This window comes from Phalacrocorax aristotelis, chromosome 1 (genome assembly GCF_949628215.1).
Source record: "Phalacrocorax aristotelis chromosome 1, bGulAri2.1, whole genome shotgun sequence".
Classification (NCBI taxonomy): Eukaryota; Metazoa; Chordata; class Aves; order Suliformes; family Phalacrocoracidae; genus Phalacrocorax; species Phalacrocorax aristotelis.
The window spans coordinates 117234027-117248510 of NC_134276.1; the positions used below are offsets into that span (position 1 = coordinate 117234027).

General features: G+C 47.8%; 1 protein-coding gene across 1 annotated transcript in view; it reads right to left on the reverse strand.

The window, feature by feature from the left end:
• Positions 1-10653: 10653 nt before the first annotated feature.
• The window catches only part of PTGFRN (prostaglandin F2 receptor inhibitor), a 72459-nt gene continuing 68628 nt past the window's right edge, over positions 10654-14484 (reverse strand). The window contains exon 9 of the mRNA XM_075102906.1: positions 10654-14293. Within this exon, the coding sequence (XP_074959007.1) occupies positions 14127-14293 (167 nt within the window). The 3' untranslated portion in view covers positions 10654-14126. The remainder of the gene's footprint in view (positions 14294-14484) is intronic.

The following is a 14484-nucleotide window of genomic DNA, read 5'->3' on the forward strand; positions in this document are numbered from 1 at the left end:
GGCGAGGTTAGAGAGTGGGGTGCAAAGTGACACGCTTCTGCGAGGTGACAGCCAGCACCCCAGCCCCACACCACCTGGGCAAGGGTGGTGTCCACAGCCCCTCCTGCCATTGTGTGTGTGCCAGGTGCCTGGTGCTACCGTCTGTGGCTTTGCTGTCTGACAGCAGCTCACAGGCTAACCCTCTGCCTCACAACTCCTTGTTGCACCGAGTAGCTTGCTCCCCGCTAACAGAGAGGGCACGAGGGGCTGGACCCCAGGGAGGGATGGGGACAGACTTCTAGGGCTTAAGGTCCCCCCAGCTATTTATTTTCCATAGCTGCAGACAGCAGCATGATGCCTCAGGTACAGGGTGGGTTGGCACAGTGCTCCCTGAGGACGGCTGACTAACCCTTGCCTCAGGGTGCAGTGGGGCACCCCAAGTTGGGTGTTTGTCCCACAGCACCCCCACCAGCCTACAAGTTACACAGGCAGGAGACCCTCCATCATAACAGCAAGCCCAGCCGGCTTATCAGCTCTCAAAGGATCAATACACAGCCAGAAATAGGCCAGGAACACTCTCCTGTAAGCACATCCATGGGCAGGATGTAGTTGTTTTTGTGGGTTTGTTTGTTGCGGGGGATGGGGTTGGGGGGGGTGGTTGGGTTGTTTGAGGAGTTTTTTTCTTGCTTAGTTGTGTTGTGTTTGTGGGGGTGGGTTGGTTTGGGTTTTGGTTTTTTGGGTTGTGTTTCCCACCCACCCCCCTTTCTTTCTTCCCACCACCTTGTAGGAAGGATGGTGGCACAAAGCATTTACCACTGAGCCATGCTGCCAGGGTATCGACTGAACAGCTAAATCAGCTCAGGGACTCGTAAGGAAAAACCAACCATAAAACAAGTCTTTTTGCTTGATCCCACAGGACTCCTAGAAGGAATGAGACTCATGTAACGAACCAAAACAAACATGAGGTCTCTCCTTTCCCCATTTATTAAACTGATTCATATGACAGCTTGCAGGGCCAGGAGATGGGCGCAGAGACTCCTCACTGCAAGGCTCCCACCTCCATTAGCCAGCTTCTTGTTAGCCTCCATGTGCAGCTCCCATAGCACCACACAGGTTGCCAGAGAGCCAAATCCAGGCTGGAAGGATGGGCTATCACAGCAGGCAGAGGTCTCCCTGCAGGATGTCACCTGTCCCCTGCCACCCACCCTCACTGCAATGAAATGGAGCAAAGGAGTAGCACCTGTTTTGGGGGAAGAGGGTGCTATGCAGGGCTGAAACCCATGCACTGGCTCCTCAGAGGAGGTGAGCAGATACAGCAGAGGCTGGCAAGTGGTGGAGTGCCCCAGCACACCTATTGGTGAGGACGACCCATGTCTCATGGCAGTAGGACACGACTGCACACATAGCCATAACTGTGTCATAGGCTTCCATTCCCTGCTGCAGCAGGAAATCCTCCCATCTCAGAAGCAAGGAAAGAAGAGGTTTGCTTTCCAAGAGCAACCTGCTGCCAGCAGTGCCCAGGGAATGATCCTGCTCACAGTAAGCCAACCCCCTTACCACTTTGGAGGAGGGAAAAGCATCTCTGCTACAGCACAGCAACAGAGTAAGTAGAAAGGAAACTTGGAGTTCAACCTCAGTGAGCTTCCAACAGTCAGTGTGCAGATAAATGTACACACGGGGACAGTTTAACTCCAAGCCTGCAACTCTAATGATGCATGAGTCGCTGTTTACATTTGCAATAGAGAATCCGGGGAGAATAGGACTGCCTGGCCCAGCCCTATCAGCAGCAATGATGCTCCTCTGTGGACAAAACCAACAGCTCCCTCTTCCTTGGACTGCACAGTCTAAAAAACTTATTCTCTTCCTCCCTGGGAAATCAGTGCAACCAGACATACAGCAGGGCTATTAACCACACAAGGCCGGGTAAAGGAAGAGGATCAGAGAATCCTTTAAAAAGACAGCATTGCCATTAGAAACCAGATCAGTCTCCTTTACCCACAGCTGCCACTCTCTTTGCTGACTTCCACCCATTGTAGCAAAGGACACAGTATACCCTGCCTCCTGAGGAGTAGCAACAAACCTCAATTTCAAAAGAAATCCAGACCTCAACCCATCTCTTAGGAAAATCTGGCTTTGCACAGGAAGGGTTTTCAGCTGCTGAGGCTGATTCCTCTAAGAGGAAAAAAAAAAACAAACAAAAAAACCCAAACCCCAGCTCCCCCATGAGCTTTTGGCATCACTGTGCAACATCCCAGGTGAAAACAAGCTGTTCCAGGAGGAGTGTGAGCTCTGGGCCCTCTGCTTAGCCCCATAGCTCTGCCACCTCCTCATCCCCACCCAAGCCACCCCTCAGCAGTGACCTGTCCTCCACATCTCTACTGACACAGACGAGCACCCTGGGGCTCCCCAAGCACTGAGGCACAGGTGGTGAGGGAGCTAGAGACTAATTTGAGGCAGCTATGTCCCAGCAGAGGCCTGAGGGAGCAAGGACAACACAGCCCTCTCCTCCTTGCATGACATTCCCTGGAGCAGCATGGATGGGAGCCCTGCTCCCCAAAGGCTTTTTGGGGGGAAAGGCACACAGTGCCTCCTTGGCTATAAACACCTTGGTGCCTTGCAAAGGGCAGTGACAATATGCTCCCTGCATTTCAGGCTGCTCTTGCGATCAAACAGGGAGGGGGAATACAGCGCGGGGGTGCAGGTTATAGGCAAGGTCTCCAAAAACGCCTCCTTTGCTTCACAGATCTCAGCAGAGGTGTCCCTCACCCAGAAATGCCATTGCCACATCCTCACAGTGACTGGGGAGGGGCAGGAGGAGAGAAAGAGAGGGATGGAAGTTGCAGCCTTGAAAGTGAGGGGCTGGCACCAGGCAGGGTGGAGGACGTAGGGAAGAACATAGCATTAGCTGGGATAATCTGGCAATCTTGGGGGACATGCCAGAAGCCTACAGATAATCAGGGGAGCTGGCGCAACAGACTTTGAAGTCTGCTGTCAGATTTTCTCAGCCCAGCTCAGACATCAAAGGCAGCTGGTTACTTCCCCCAATTATGGAGCAGGAGTCAGCCGGCTGCCTGGCTTCCCCAAGGCCAGCCAGCTCAGCCGCAGTCCCCAGGGCATGTTCTTGTGGGCAGAAACCTCCTGACGGAGCACAAATGCCCAAATTCTCCAGCTCCTGCTGGAGCCAGGCTTGCTTCGTTGGGAGCTCGCCTCGCAACTACATGGACTTTCACCTTGGGCTGTTGGAGATGAACAAAATCAGTGGATAAAGATCTCCCCACTGACGTGCTGCGGAACCAAACCACCCGCCAGTCCCAGAGAAACCAGACAGCCACAAAAACAGGGGGAAGTCTAGAAAAGGAGAAGAAAATGGCAACCTTTTGTCATGGTGGTGGGAAGGACTTCTTTGGTTACTCAAGTCCTACGTGTCTTGGGCCCCACAGCAGCACAGAAAGGCTGTTGCAATTCTTTTGCACCAAAACACAAAGTATCATTGCTATAGGAACTGAAACAAACAATTAGAAACAAAAAGGCAACTGAAATCTAAGGCTGGGAAGCAGAGAAGCACCTGTCCTGTGCAATTGCACCTTTCTAGGACTCTGACCACTCTCAATAATGAGCAGCCAGGTCTGGCCTAATAGGAAAATGCCCACAAGCTCTTTTTTGGTGAACTGGTGTTTGCTCTCATTCGCGCCATCATTTCTACTGTAAAAAGTCAAACACAAAAAAGATTGGGCAGAGCACTACAGGAACACCAAAATCCTTCAGGAAAGTGGGATGGGTTATTCCTGCTCCACTGCTGCAGCAGCGGACAAACATGCTTGTTCTGAACCTGCTCTGCCAACAGGACATAAGTAGAACCTGCACCTTAGATATCTTATGCTAATAAAAAGTGCTTTTTAGCCCCTCCCCCCCTTTTCTTTTTAAATCTACCCACCACCCAAAAGGGCTGAAAAGCCTCACTCCTCTATAGCCATAGCTCCATCAGTCTTTGAGATCTGGGCCGACAGTGCATTTCTGACATAGATCTCCTGGACATCTCACGTTTGCTGCAGGTGGCAGAAAGCTCAGGGGCACAATCTGCTGCTGGGAACAAGGCAGAATGCTGCACCAAAGGAGCCAATTCCTCTCCTCCCTGCCAGCTCCTTGCAGCACCCCAGGAACAAGCCAGCACGTGCAACACCTCAGCAAAGAGGCACTGCTCAGCAGCTACCCTTTCCTGCACCACATAGGTCACCCTCCTCTGACTGCGGGGCTCGGCTCCAAGGTGGTACAGCCCACCCTCCATAAATCCTGACAATCCCTGCAGCATACACGGGGCCGATCACATCACCATGCAGTCTGCAAGCGCAGCCCCTCTGCCCGGCACCAGGAGCTGCTATGCACTGCCACAGACCTCTCCACTCTGGCATTCAAAGCAGCATCAGCATCTTTTAAGCAAGCAGCATCATGAAAGATTGAAGTAGAGCAGCAGAAGGTTGCGCCTGGTCGTTTCAGTTCCTGATGGATACAGCGAGGGCAGAGGCCAGGTTGGAGAGGAGAGAGGTTAAGAGAGGGAAAGAGGGAGAGCAATCGCAGTGGGCTGTTGTTCAGTAGGAACTTCTGTGGGGGAATAGAAAACATTATTACATGTTGGGAGAGAAGCTAGGTTTTAATATTAAGCTGCTTATTTAGGTCTCTAAGTTATGGAGAAGCTGTACTTCAAAACTAATTAGATTGACAGGGCTTGGATTCGATTACAGGATTTCCAAAAGCAAGAGGGTTTAAAAAAAAAAAATTAAACAGCTGCCCTGGAAATGTTAGCAAGGGAATTAAACAGCCATTGCTGCAGCCAATTGTTAAATACATCTAAGCTGGGAAAAATGACAACTCCAGCCACAAAAACCCACTGCACCAGTGGCTGCAGCAGGGAGCTGCTCTCCTAACAGGCCTGAATGGAATACGCACAGAATATGTGTTTCCCACTCCTAGAGATTGGCAGAGGGTCTCCAAGGCCCTTCAGGAAGCACGTGCCTCCCTCTGATGGCAGCGTGTGAATCTGAAAGCACATGGATTTTTCCCCTCCCTGTATCAGATGCAGTGAGCGCAGCATCTGGGAGCCATAGGCAGGCAACTGTGGGGCTGGCACTGAAGAGGGAGAGGCTGTAAGTCCCACAGAGGAGCACAAGGGCTATTCAGGGAAACCCCGCCACCTACACAGACAAAGTCCCACCTTACCACCCAGGACACTAAGGGTCTGTCCACACAGGCAGAGTGTGGCCACCCACTCTGGCACAATGAAGAACATGGGAGTGACACATGGCTATGCTCCTGAAGTGATAAAGCAAGGTAGCAATGGCAGAACTACACTTAGAGCTCACCTATCATCAAAGCCTTTGCTCATCTACCCAAATCAACTCCCTCTTTCCCACTCCTCTGAGATCATGGGAAAAGCATCAGTTTCACAACATCTAACCTCAGAGCCAGAGCAGCCTTTTTAAAATCCCAGAACTTCCAACTTCAGTTCTTTTTGAAACACCTAAAGCATCCTTCATCTGTGACTATAAAGCTTCACTCCAAGTAATATATGCAGCTGTACAAAGAAATTCAGCTTGGGGCCTGAGGGGTTGCCAGGGTGGGACCTTGACTCAAAAGTGTAGCATTAACATGCTGCTTCGTGGTCTGGATGTGTTTAGCTGCTAGACAGCTGTACCTGGCCATGCAGTAGATGTTCTGTTCCTGCCAGAACCGCTTCACCCTCCTCAGCATCATTTGGGTAAAGCACTCTGGACAACACCACCCCATGTTGCCCTCATTGCTGCACAAGCATCCCAAGAGCAGATCAGCAGAACACGGTGTACTGATGCTGTTGCTGCTGGTATCCTCCATTCATGCTAAAGGAGAATGTCTTGGCAATAGTCACAGAAAGACTGAGTTATATTTACCCTAAGCCAAACAAATTTTCTTCAAACAAAAGGCAGGAGCTGCAGTGAACCCCAGGGAAAGCCTGTGGGGTGCACAGCCTTGATTAAACAGAGATGTCAGGAAGAGTTGCAAATGTACAAATTAGATTTCACTTCTTTGTGCTCAGATTGTCAGTCTCAGTGTGTAAGCAACTCCTTCAGTGTTGCCACTGAAGGGCTTGATAAAGGATGCACCCAGTACTGTAACACAGAAGCAGTTATCTTACTTTTGCCTGACACCTTCCACCTAAGAGCCTGCGGCACCTTCCATGCAAGACCCCAAGACTTGGAGAACATCTCTCACCACTGAAACATGAGTCTCAGTCAACCTGGGAAGAAGTGACACTCAGACAACATACTGCCACCACCACTGACAGAAGGTAGGGAGGGTCTAAACACAGCAAAGCCATACCCAAGGGTCCTCAGAGCCACATTGTTAACATTGTCTACAATCAGGTTGAGGAAGGGGAATTTAATGAATAGTGACTTACAAAAGACCTTTCTGGATGAATGCAGGAGACTGTGGGAGACAGAAAGGAAGAGAGAGAGAGAAAAAGATAATGGCACCAGGCAAGGACACCTCAGCATGCACCTGAAAGGCCACAGGAAAAGCCATCAGCTTCAAAAGGACCTTAACATCTTATTTCTAAAGAAAATGTATACTTATGCCAGGCTGGGCCCTCAGAGCTCAGCGCCTGAAGGGGCCCTCCCTAAAACACAGATGGACCTTTCTAAGCTAAGAGAAGAGGCTGGGGTGCTGGGGTGAAGAGAGCAGGCAGCAACAGAAAAGAGCTGGGAAGGTCTGTTCCTGTAGAAGGTGGCAAAACACCTGATAAAGTAGAAAGACATATTATCCTTTTCATTGCTGGAAGATTAATTTTATGGCAATGATTTTGCTCTAAATAAATACTTCAAGAAGCCTGGTCACTCACTATTGGTACAGTTACTTAGAAGAGACAGCTTCAGAGGGACTGGACATTCTGGATAACACACCAGGGAGCTCAGCATGAGACTCAGATGACTCCAGTAGTCATACGGCGGGAAAGGTGCATGGCTGAAGACTAGGAGCCTGTACAAGGATATAAACCACAATTAGAGTGGATTAGATCTGTCCTGATAACTGTAATCCAAAGACTATTCTTATGCAAAGGCAGCGATGCTATACAAGTAATAAAATCGAGATTAAAATCCATCCTAGAACCGTTTTCACAAAAAACATAAGTTATGAGAGAATGGCTCTTACAGAGATCTTGAGGGCTCATCATGTGTCTCTTGGTTGAATAATGACTACGGCTATCCGTTGTGGCTTCCTCCCTCCTCCCCTCGCCCATCACTAGAGGGAGCTGCCATTACCTCATTTCTCTCAGCCCCTGCCTGCCTGGCCAATACTTTCACACATTCATGCCTTAGGTGAGCTGTGCTTTTCTTTACAGCTAATAGTAAGAAATGGGTACACCTTCAGGTTCTCCTTATTCTAAAATGCATATCTCAAGTAGGTCAGATAAATTGCATTCTTTAGGTATCTGTTTCTCAAGTCCAGGGTGGCTAGTCTGGGTGCCGAAGATGAATCCCACCATAGTTACACCTTGAGACATGACTTTGCTTCATACTAGGTACAATGCTCAGCACAGTGGTGGCTTGCCTGGAACTCACAGACACTGAGCAGCATTTGTGTTATGATAGCAAGCAGCTGCTCAGGAAAGAGCAGGCCAAACCCATCTTATTTAGAAAGAAAATCTGTTCCTTCTGCTTTGGCAAAAGGAATCTGAATGTCTGTGGAGTCTTTTCCCCATCAGAGATGCTTATTTTCCTTGCATGTTGTCTGGAGTCCTCACGAGGAAAGAGACTACAGAACAGTTGTGTGCATGTGTGCGTGGTGCCAGCCTTGCAGATGATCTGTAGTGGGCACTGGGCTGGAGTTCTGCGGCTTGAGCTCTCAGCAGATGACTCAAGGATGCACCATAACAACATATCCCTGCTCTCCCTCAGAGAGATGAACACAAAAGAGCATGGTGCTTTAGAAATGCAGAGACAAACATCAGTCTAGATGGCAAAGCCAAAAAGACTCCTGAAGGAAAGAATGGGAAATGAAAGAGGGGAGGCAAAGGAAACAAAACATGGAGGAAATGAGCAAACAAGGTTGGGAACAGAAAGAAAGAGGATGCACCTCAACACCAAAGGGGAGGTTAGTACTGCTGTACTTGCATTCAGAATCTGCATCTGGCTGTAGCCACATACAGCTTTCATATATCCAGGCAGGTGCTAAGCAGTATGGCTATTGTCCCTGTTTACCATACCCCTAACATCCCAGCCACTGCACACCATGCCCAAGACCTTTGTAGAGCTGAAGTTGGCACAGGGACAATAAGAGCCACAAAGGCAACACCACTCCTGCCCTCTCAAACATCTCTGTGGGTTCTTGGATGCCCAATAACTGGTATGTTCATATTGCTAGCTCTGCTGGAGGAGCTCTGGAAGCATCCTCCCTTCTCTCTCTATCCCCACCCTTTAAGAAACTTTTGGGAACTTAGTATCTTTGAGACTCCTTGCCATGTGTTCACTATGCAAATCATTGGCAGGATCATACAAAAAAGGAACTAGAAGGCACGATCCAGGTTAAGTTCGCAACAAGAGATAGAACTTCACGTCCATCTAACTGAAGTGTCATTATTCACTTTTAAAGCCAGCAGAGGTGCACTGAGCCTAAGCCTGTGGTCTAGACTAAGGCTCCAGTACATGCTGGAGTTTATAAAATCCCACATGAACAAAGTATGCTATAATACTAACTTGCTTTCACAAAGTCTGCTTTGGAAAGTCCTGCCTTTCTACACCCTTGGCAGAGGTGGAAGCAGACATGCACTTACATTTCTGGTACTTTGTGGAATGCAATTTGGCTGCCAGGGAGAGAAGAACAGCCTGTCTTTGTGGCAGCTCTTCTGAGGGACCTGGAAATCCACAGAACCTGGCTTCCTCAATAACTCAGGCATTCCCCTGGAGCTCCCAGTTTCAATCATCTGGCTATGGCCTAATGCCATTTTCCTCAGTAATAACCAAGTGATAGAAGTGATAGAATAATAAAGTGATAGAAGGCTCTATGCTGTATTTAAGGTGTAATTACCTTGCACACGAATGAGCAGTAGCTTTTTGTTCAGTTAGCACATCCCACAGCTTGGATCTTGCTAAAGGTTCTTTCTTGAAACACCATCTCTCCTGATACCTGCTGTGCAGAGCTCAGCCCCCTGCAATCATAGAAATGTAGAAAGTCCCACTGAAAAGGCAAAAGCCACACATTTCCTTGGAAGATTTGCATTACCAGCTTCACCTTCACATGACTAAAAGGAGGCAGGTCTTCTCATTCATGTCACTTGACCCCAGTCAGCTTCAGCCCAGTGGAGGTTTTAGGACTGGTCTGGGCTCTGCTGTGGACCAAGTACAGCCAAGCACGTTGCCTGAACCCGATGCTACAGAAGCAACGAAACACCCAGGTTCTGGCACAGAAGTGGTTTTTAGGCTATCTCTTATGACACTAGGCAGCCAGGTACCTCTATAGGCAGGCAGCTGAACTGAACCTACAGCAGATACAAGGTGACACTGGACACTTGGTAACTCACATCATTTGCTGCAACGCTCAGGCAGTTACTTGCAAGTATGCCCCCTTGATCTTCAGACTTCAAGTTTTGGCTCTCTTATGATAAAATCCTAGCATGCTTTCAAGAACTGTATTAAGATCCAGGTCACCCCAGGGGGTGGGGGAGGCAAGAGGACTTCATAAAGCTAATCCAAACTTACCAGTACACTGTAACCTGCACAGCTAGAGCCCAACAGCTGCTGTCCCACAAGAGTGCCACTCATTACTCACGGGTATGTATGTGTTAAACATCTGCAGCTGACAAAGGCTCTGCTGAGGGATCAGAAACAATGAATGATATTTCTCTATCTCAGCTGATGGTCTCTGTCACTCCTTAAGAACTTACAGCTTGGTGCTACCTCACAGCCTCCTGCAAGTGCACCCTACCATGCCAGCTGCAACACCACCATCTTGAAAGAAGCCAAAGGTACACAGTTAGCTGTCAACTGGCCTGCACTGCAGCCATCTCTGACAGAGTATGTACCAGTTTGAATGCAAACCAACCTTGCCAAAGCCTGTCTTGGCCTCCCAAAACCACTTCAACCTCAAGCAACTTTGTGTTAGAAAGCAAGTCACCTCCTTACAGTACTATCGTGGTGTCCTTACATTGTAGCTGGCGGGGGTGGGGGTGGGGGTGGGGATCCTAAATTCAGCCATTGGCAAAGTAAGCAGGAAGTTTACTTCCAACACTACTGATTTTCCTCCTGGTACCTTGGAATGAGAAGCCTCAGGAAGGGTTCAAAGACTACTCAACATCTATTGCACAGGTTTTACAGCAGATATTGAACACACACTCCTAACTATGACTCCTAGCCCTAGGAAATCAAAAGGAAACTCCACCAACAAAAAGGTTGACTAACAGTGGGGTAGAAAGAGGATAGATTTGAAAAACAATTACATTCCCCAATTCATCACACAAATCTAGGCAAATATTTAAAACTCACTGTAAAATAGTGCTCATGATTATTTTACAGGATAAGTAGCACTGGAAACAGGACTGTAAGGTTTACATTTGACACCCTTGCCTCAATGATAGTGTCTGTATACGTGCAAGGTACAAGGAAAGAACTGCCCATAGCTCAAACATCCAGACCCACAGCACAGACATAATCAAAAAGGCTCGCTTTTTATTTCAAACATAAAAAGAAACATTTTACACAGCATTGTTAGAACTATTCGGTACCTGCATTCCAGAATCGTGCCAAACACTTTATTTTGTAACTCTGAAATTAAAACAAAAGAAAATATCTTGCCCTTCTGCTATTTGATGTTCAAGCTTGTCCTGGATCAAATTGCAAGTGCCTGGAGGAATTCACCAGCTTAACCAGGAGATGTGGCAATGCAAACAGAGGAAGATCAGCATGAGCCCTTAGGATACTTTGACAATACCACAGGTTGCAACAAGGAGCATATGGATGCTTGCACTGCATCTCAGGCAGCTTACTCTCCTGATACTCTGCAGCAGGTTTAATGCACAACCAGATGCACACACACCTCCACTCACACAAACCCTGGTCACAGAGGAAATAATAATAATAAAAAACATGAAAAGCGACCTAGGGTGTTTTTTTTTTCCATTAGAGATAAGATTCCCACTCTATTTTAAAAAAAGGGGATAATACAAAATTGGCACAGTAGAAGGAAACCTGGGGGGTAAGTCTAGCCCCTCAGCTTCTAGCCTTCCAACTACAGCAAATACAGGGTGGAAGGGGATGCAGCATTGCCTTCCAAGGGGCTGGCAGCAGTATGAGCTAGCAGCAAATTTGCTTCACTTGGAATGACAAAGATGGTTTGTTATGGGCCATGAAGGAAGGTCAGCATTAGCTAAGGACATGGGGACCTTTCACCAGAGCAGAGAGCTCTGACCAAAATAACCCTGAGTTTTTTTTCCAGCAGGGAGAAAGTGTGCTATGTTGTGTGCTTGGGAAGAGCTGGCGGTTCCCTGCTCATTCATTCCCTATTTATTGCATTACAGTCATGATCCTCTCTCCCTAAAACTTAACCAAGAGCACATAAACAAGGAGTCAGTCTGCAAGGACAGAAAGTGACTGATGCTGTGCTTCAAACTTCACCACCGCTACCACCCCCTCCCAAGATGCCCCAATGCCACAGGCCTTCCTTGAAGAAAGCGGATGTTAATGCAGGAAAGAAGCTGCTAGATCAGTGTGGGAAGGACAGCCAGCACCCCAAACATCAGAAAGGTGTTTCATAACATCCAAAGAAAAAGCAAGGTTTCACTACGGCAGACAGACAGAAGAGGAAGAAAAATTCTTGCTGTCCAAGTAATATCTGAGTGAGTCCCTTCCTCAACTCCCTTCCTTTGGAAAGCATCGCTATAAATTTCTGGGCTTTCACAGCAGAAGCTAGAGACTGCTACTGCCCTGTTCCTCAGAAGAGGCAGTCACATCTGCCTGCAACATAGGCCTTTTCAGAGCTCTTCCAGAAAGGAACACATCAGGTCAGAAAGAAAAGCTGCTACAAATGTTCAGGACGAAGTCTTCCAGAGGTGTATAGGTTTCAGGTGTCCCAGTTTTGGAACACTACAGGAAATGTCTTAGAGTCAAATAACAAGTTGCAAGGCCCAGCTCTGCAAATCAAGTCCATTTTGAAGATGTCTCATATTCAGCTTCCAAAAATCATTGGACATCTCTATGCATATGTTTGTATACATATGTGACTGCATGTATGTTCACATGCAGGAAGCAGAGCAGCCTTCTAGAAAAAAATCCTCATGTCAGCCTCAGAACAAAGGTCACACTGGAAGACAGGAAAAGAAAAAAAAAAACATGCAAAGAAAATTTACTACAAAAACAATCCTGATTTTGGAATAGCGATAGTGTTGAGTGCAAGGTTCCACAAACACTAATGCAACATGAAGCCTTCATAGCACAAATACTAGACCTGCAGCTCCCCTGGAATATGCAGTGGGATGAGCTATTAATGAAGCAGACCAAATACATAACAAATGTCTAGATTAGCAACAGCACACCACAGCCGCTACCTTCCATGGATGCGCTTTCCTTTAGCTTCTTTTATCTTAAAAAAATCTGGAAAGGATTGAGCCCTGGCCTCAGCTCTACGTTTCTCACCCTTCTTGATGCAAGCCAAACCCTGGCCATGATGTCAGGTTGCAGTACAGTCTTACTTCCTTGTTTGTTTATACACAGTATCCTTAATTCTGACTTTTATTGCTTAAAACACCAGCTGTGCTGGGAAGACAGAACTGCCTGGAGAAGGAGCTGCTCCCACTCAGGAGCCAGGTCAGTGTATGTGGAAGACCAAAGCAGGACTTCTATACTATAGCACCTAGGAATAGGTCTCAAACCCATGGGGAAAGCCCTGGTGCAGGCCCATGCACAGGACCAGAATCACTGGAACCTGAAGGATTCTTGCTGCCCTCTTGGACTTGCTCCTGTTCCTACCCTGAGCTGCACTTCAGCTACTGCAGATCTCAGACTCTGCCTACACATTCAAGGGTTATCACTGAGTGACTGGCAGAAGCAGCATTGGAGTCTGGCCTGTGCATTTGGTAATACATAGTTTGCAAGTGTTCTCTAAACATGATCAATTGGCCAACTGCATACAAAGATCCACCTCATTCCCCCCCTCACCCAGGTCACACCATCACCAGTGGAGCAAGGTCTCCCACCTCTCTGCCAAGGCCAGCAGAAGGCTGGGCCTTGCCCCTGGACACCATGTGCCCCCTGCCACAAGCAGAACAGGGTCTCAGGCACAATGTGAGCAGCTGTAGTGGGGAGAAAAGAAGATGGAAGGGTGGGGGAGAAGGTGGCCATAAGCAGACATTCAACAAATGCTTGCCTGAGGATTGACTACTCAGGGTTGCCAAGTTAGCCCCTATTCTCCACAGCTAAGAGCTTTGAGCACTGAAAAGAAAATAAAAAGAAGTTTTTAAAAAGTGTCTCAAAGACACCCAGACAAGTTCTGTTTTGGGGTTAACTGCAAACCTTTTGAAAGCCAAGGAAGAGAAGGCATGCTGACAACCATAAACCAATCCTTTTCTGGAATAGTCTCACGAGGCACCAGCAGAGGAACCTTCTCCAGCCTTCAGTCCAACACAGAGAAGTCTGTGAGATACTGAGGTGGACAGAGAAAGGGAGCAGGATGGCGTGATGGGGGTAGAGGGGACAAGTAGATTGGTTAATACAATGAAAGTCTAACCCTTCTACCAGTCCCTTGCCCACCCATCACCCTGCCCATCATGCTTTCAAACAGGGATATTTTTAAAAAAACAGGAGGGGGACCCCCCTCCCCTCCAACCACCCCCAAAAAAACCTTAGTGAATTTTGTCGCAGGGCCCTGCTGAAAGAATGCTCAACAGTTTGCACATTAAAAGGACATGATCCCTATGCAGAAAGTGCTGCTGGAAAAGTAGAACTCCAAGTTGCTAAATACGGCCTGAACGCTCTCAGGACATGACATTTAACAAGGAGAAGCTTGAGGTCCAGGCTGAAATCAGAGGGGAAATGCACTGTCTTGTCTGGGTCTGTGAGCGAGTGTCTCAGCACAGTCCAAGAGCCCTGTGAGTCTCTCCTGAAATGCAAGTGTATCTGGCTCCACACTCAGTCCATCTCCATCGACATTAGCCGGCGACGCTCTCGTCTTGTTTCCTGCACTTCCTTCTTGCAGCACCAACGGGAGCTGCAGTAGCCAATGAGGCAGGATAAGAGTCCAATGACAGTGGCCAGACCAATGCCAATCAACAGGGGATACTTGAAAGCATTCAGAACTGAAAGAGGAAGGCAAAGTCATTAGATATCACAGAGAAATTCAGATGTTCCCCTTTATTTGTTCTTGCCTAAAAAAGGAGAAAGATCCCACATTATTCAGTCATGGGCAATTAATTATTTCAGAAGGAAATTACACTAATTTTTCTTCTTGATTTCTGCCTTTTGAGGTTTGGAAAATTAGTCTCTTACT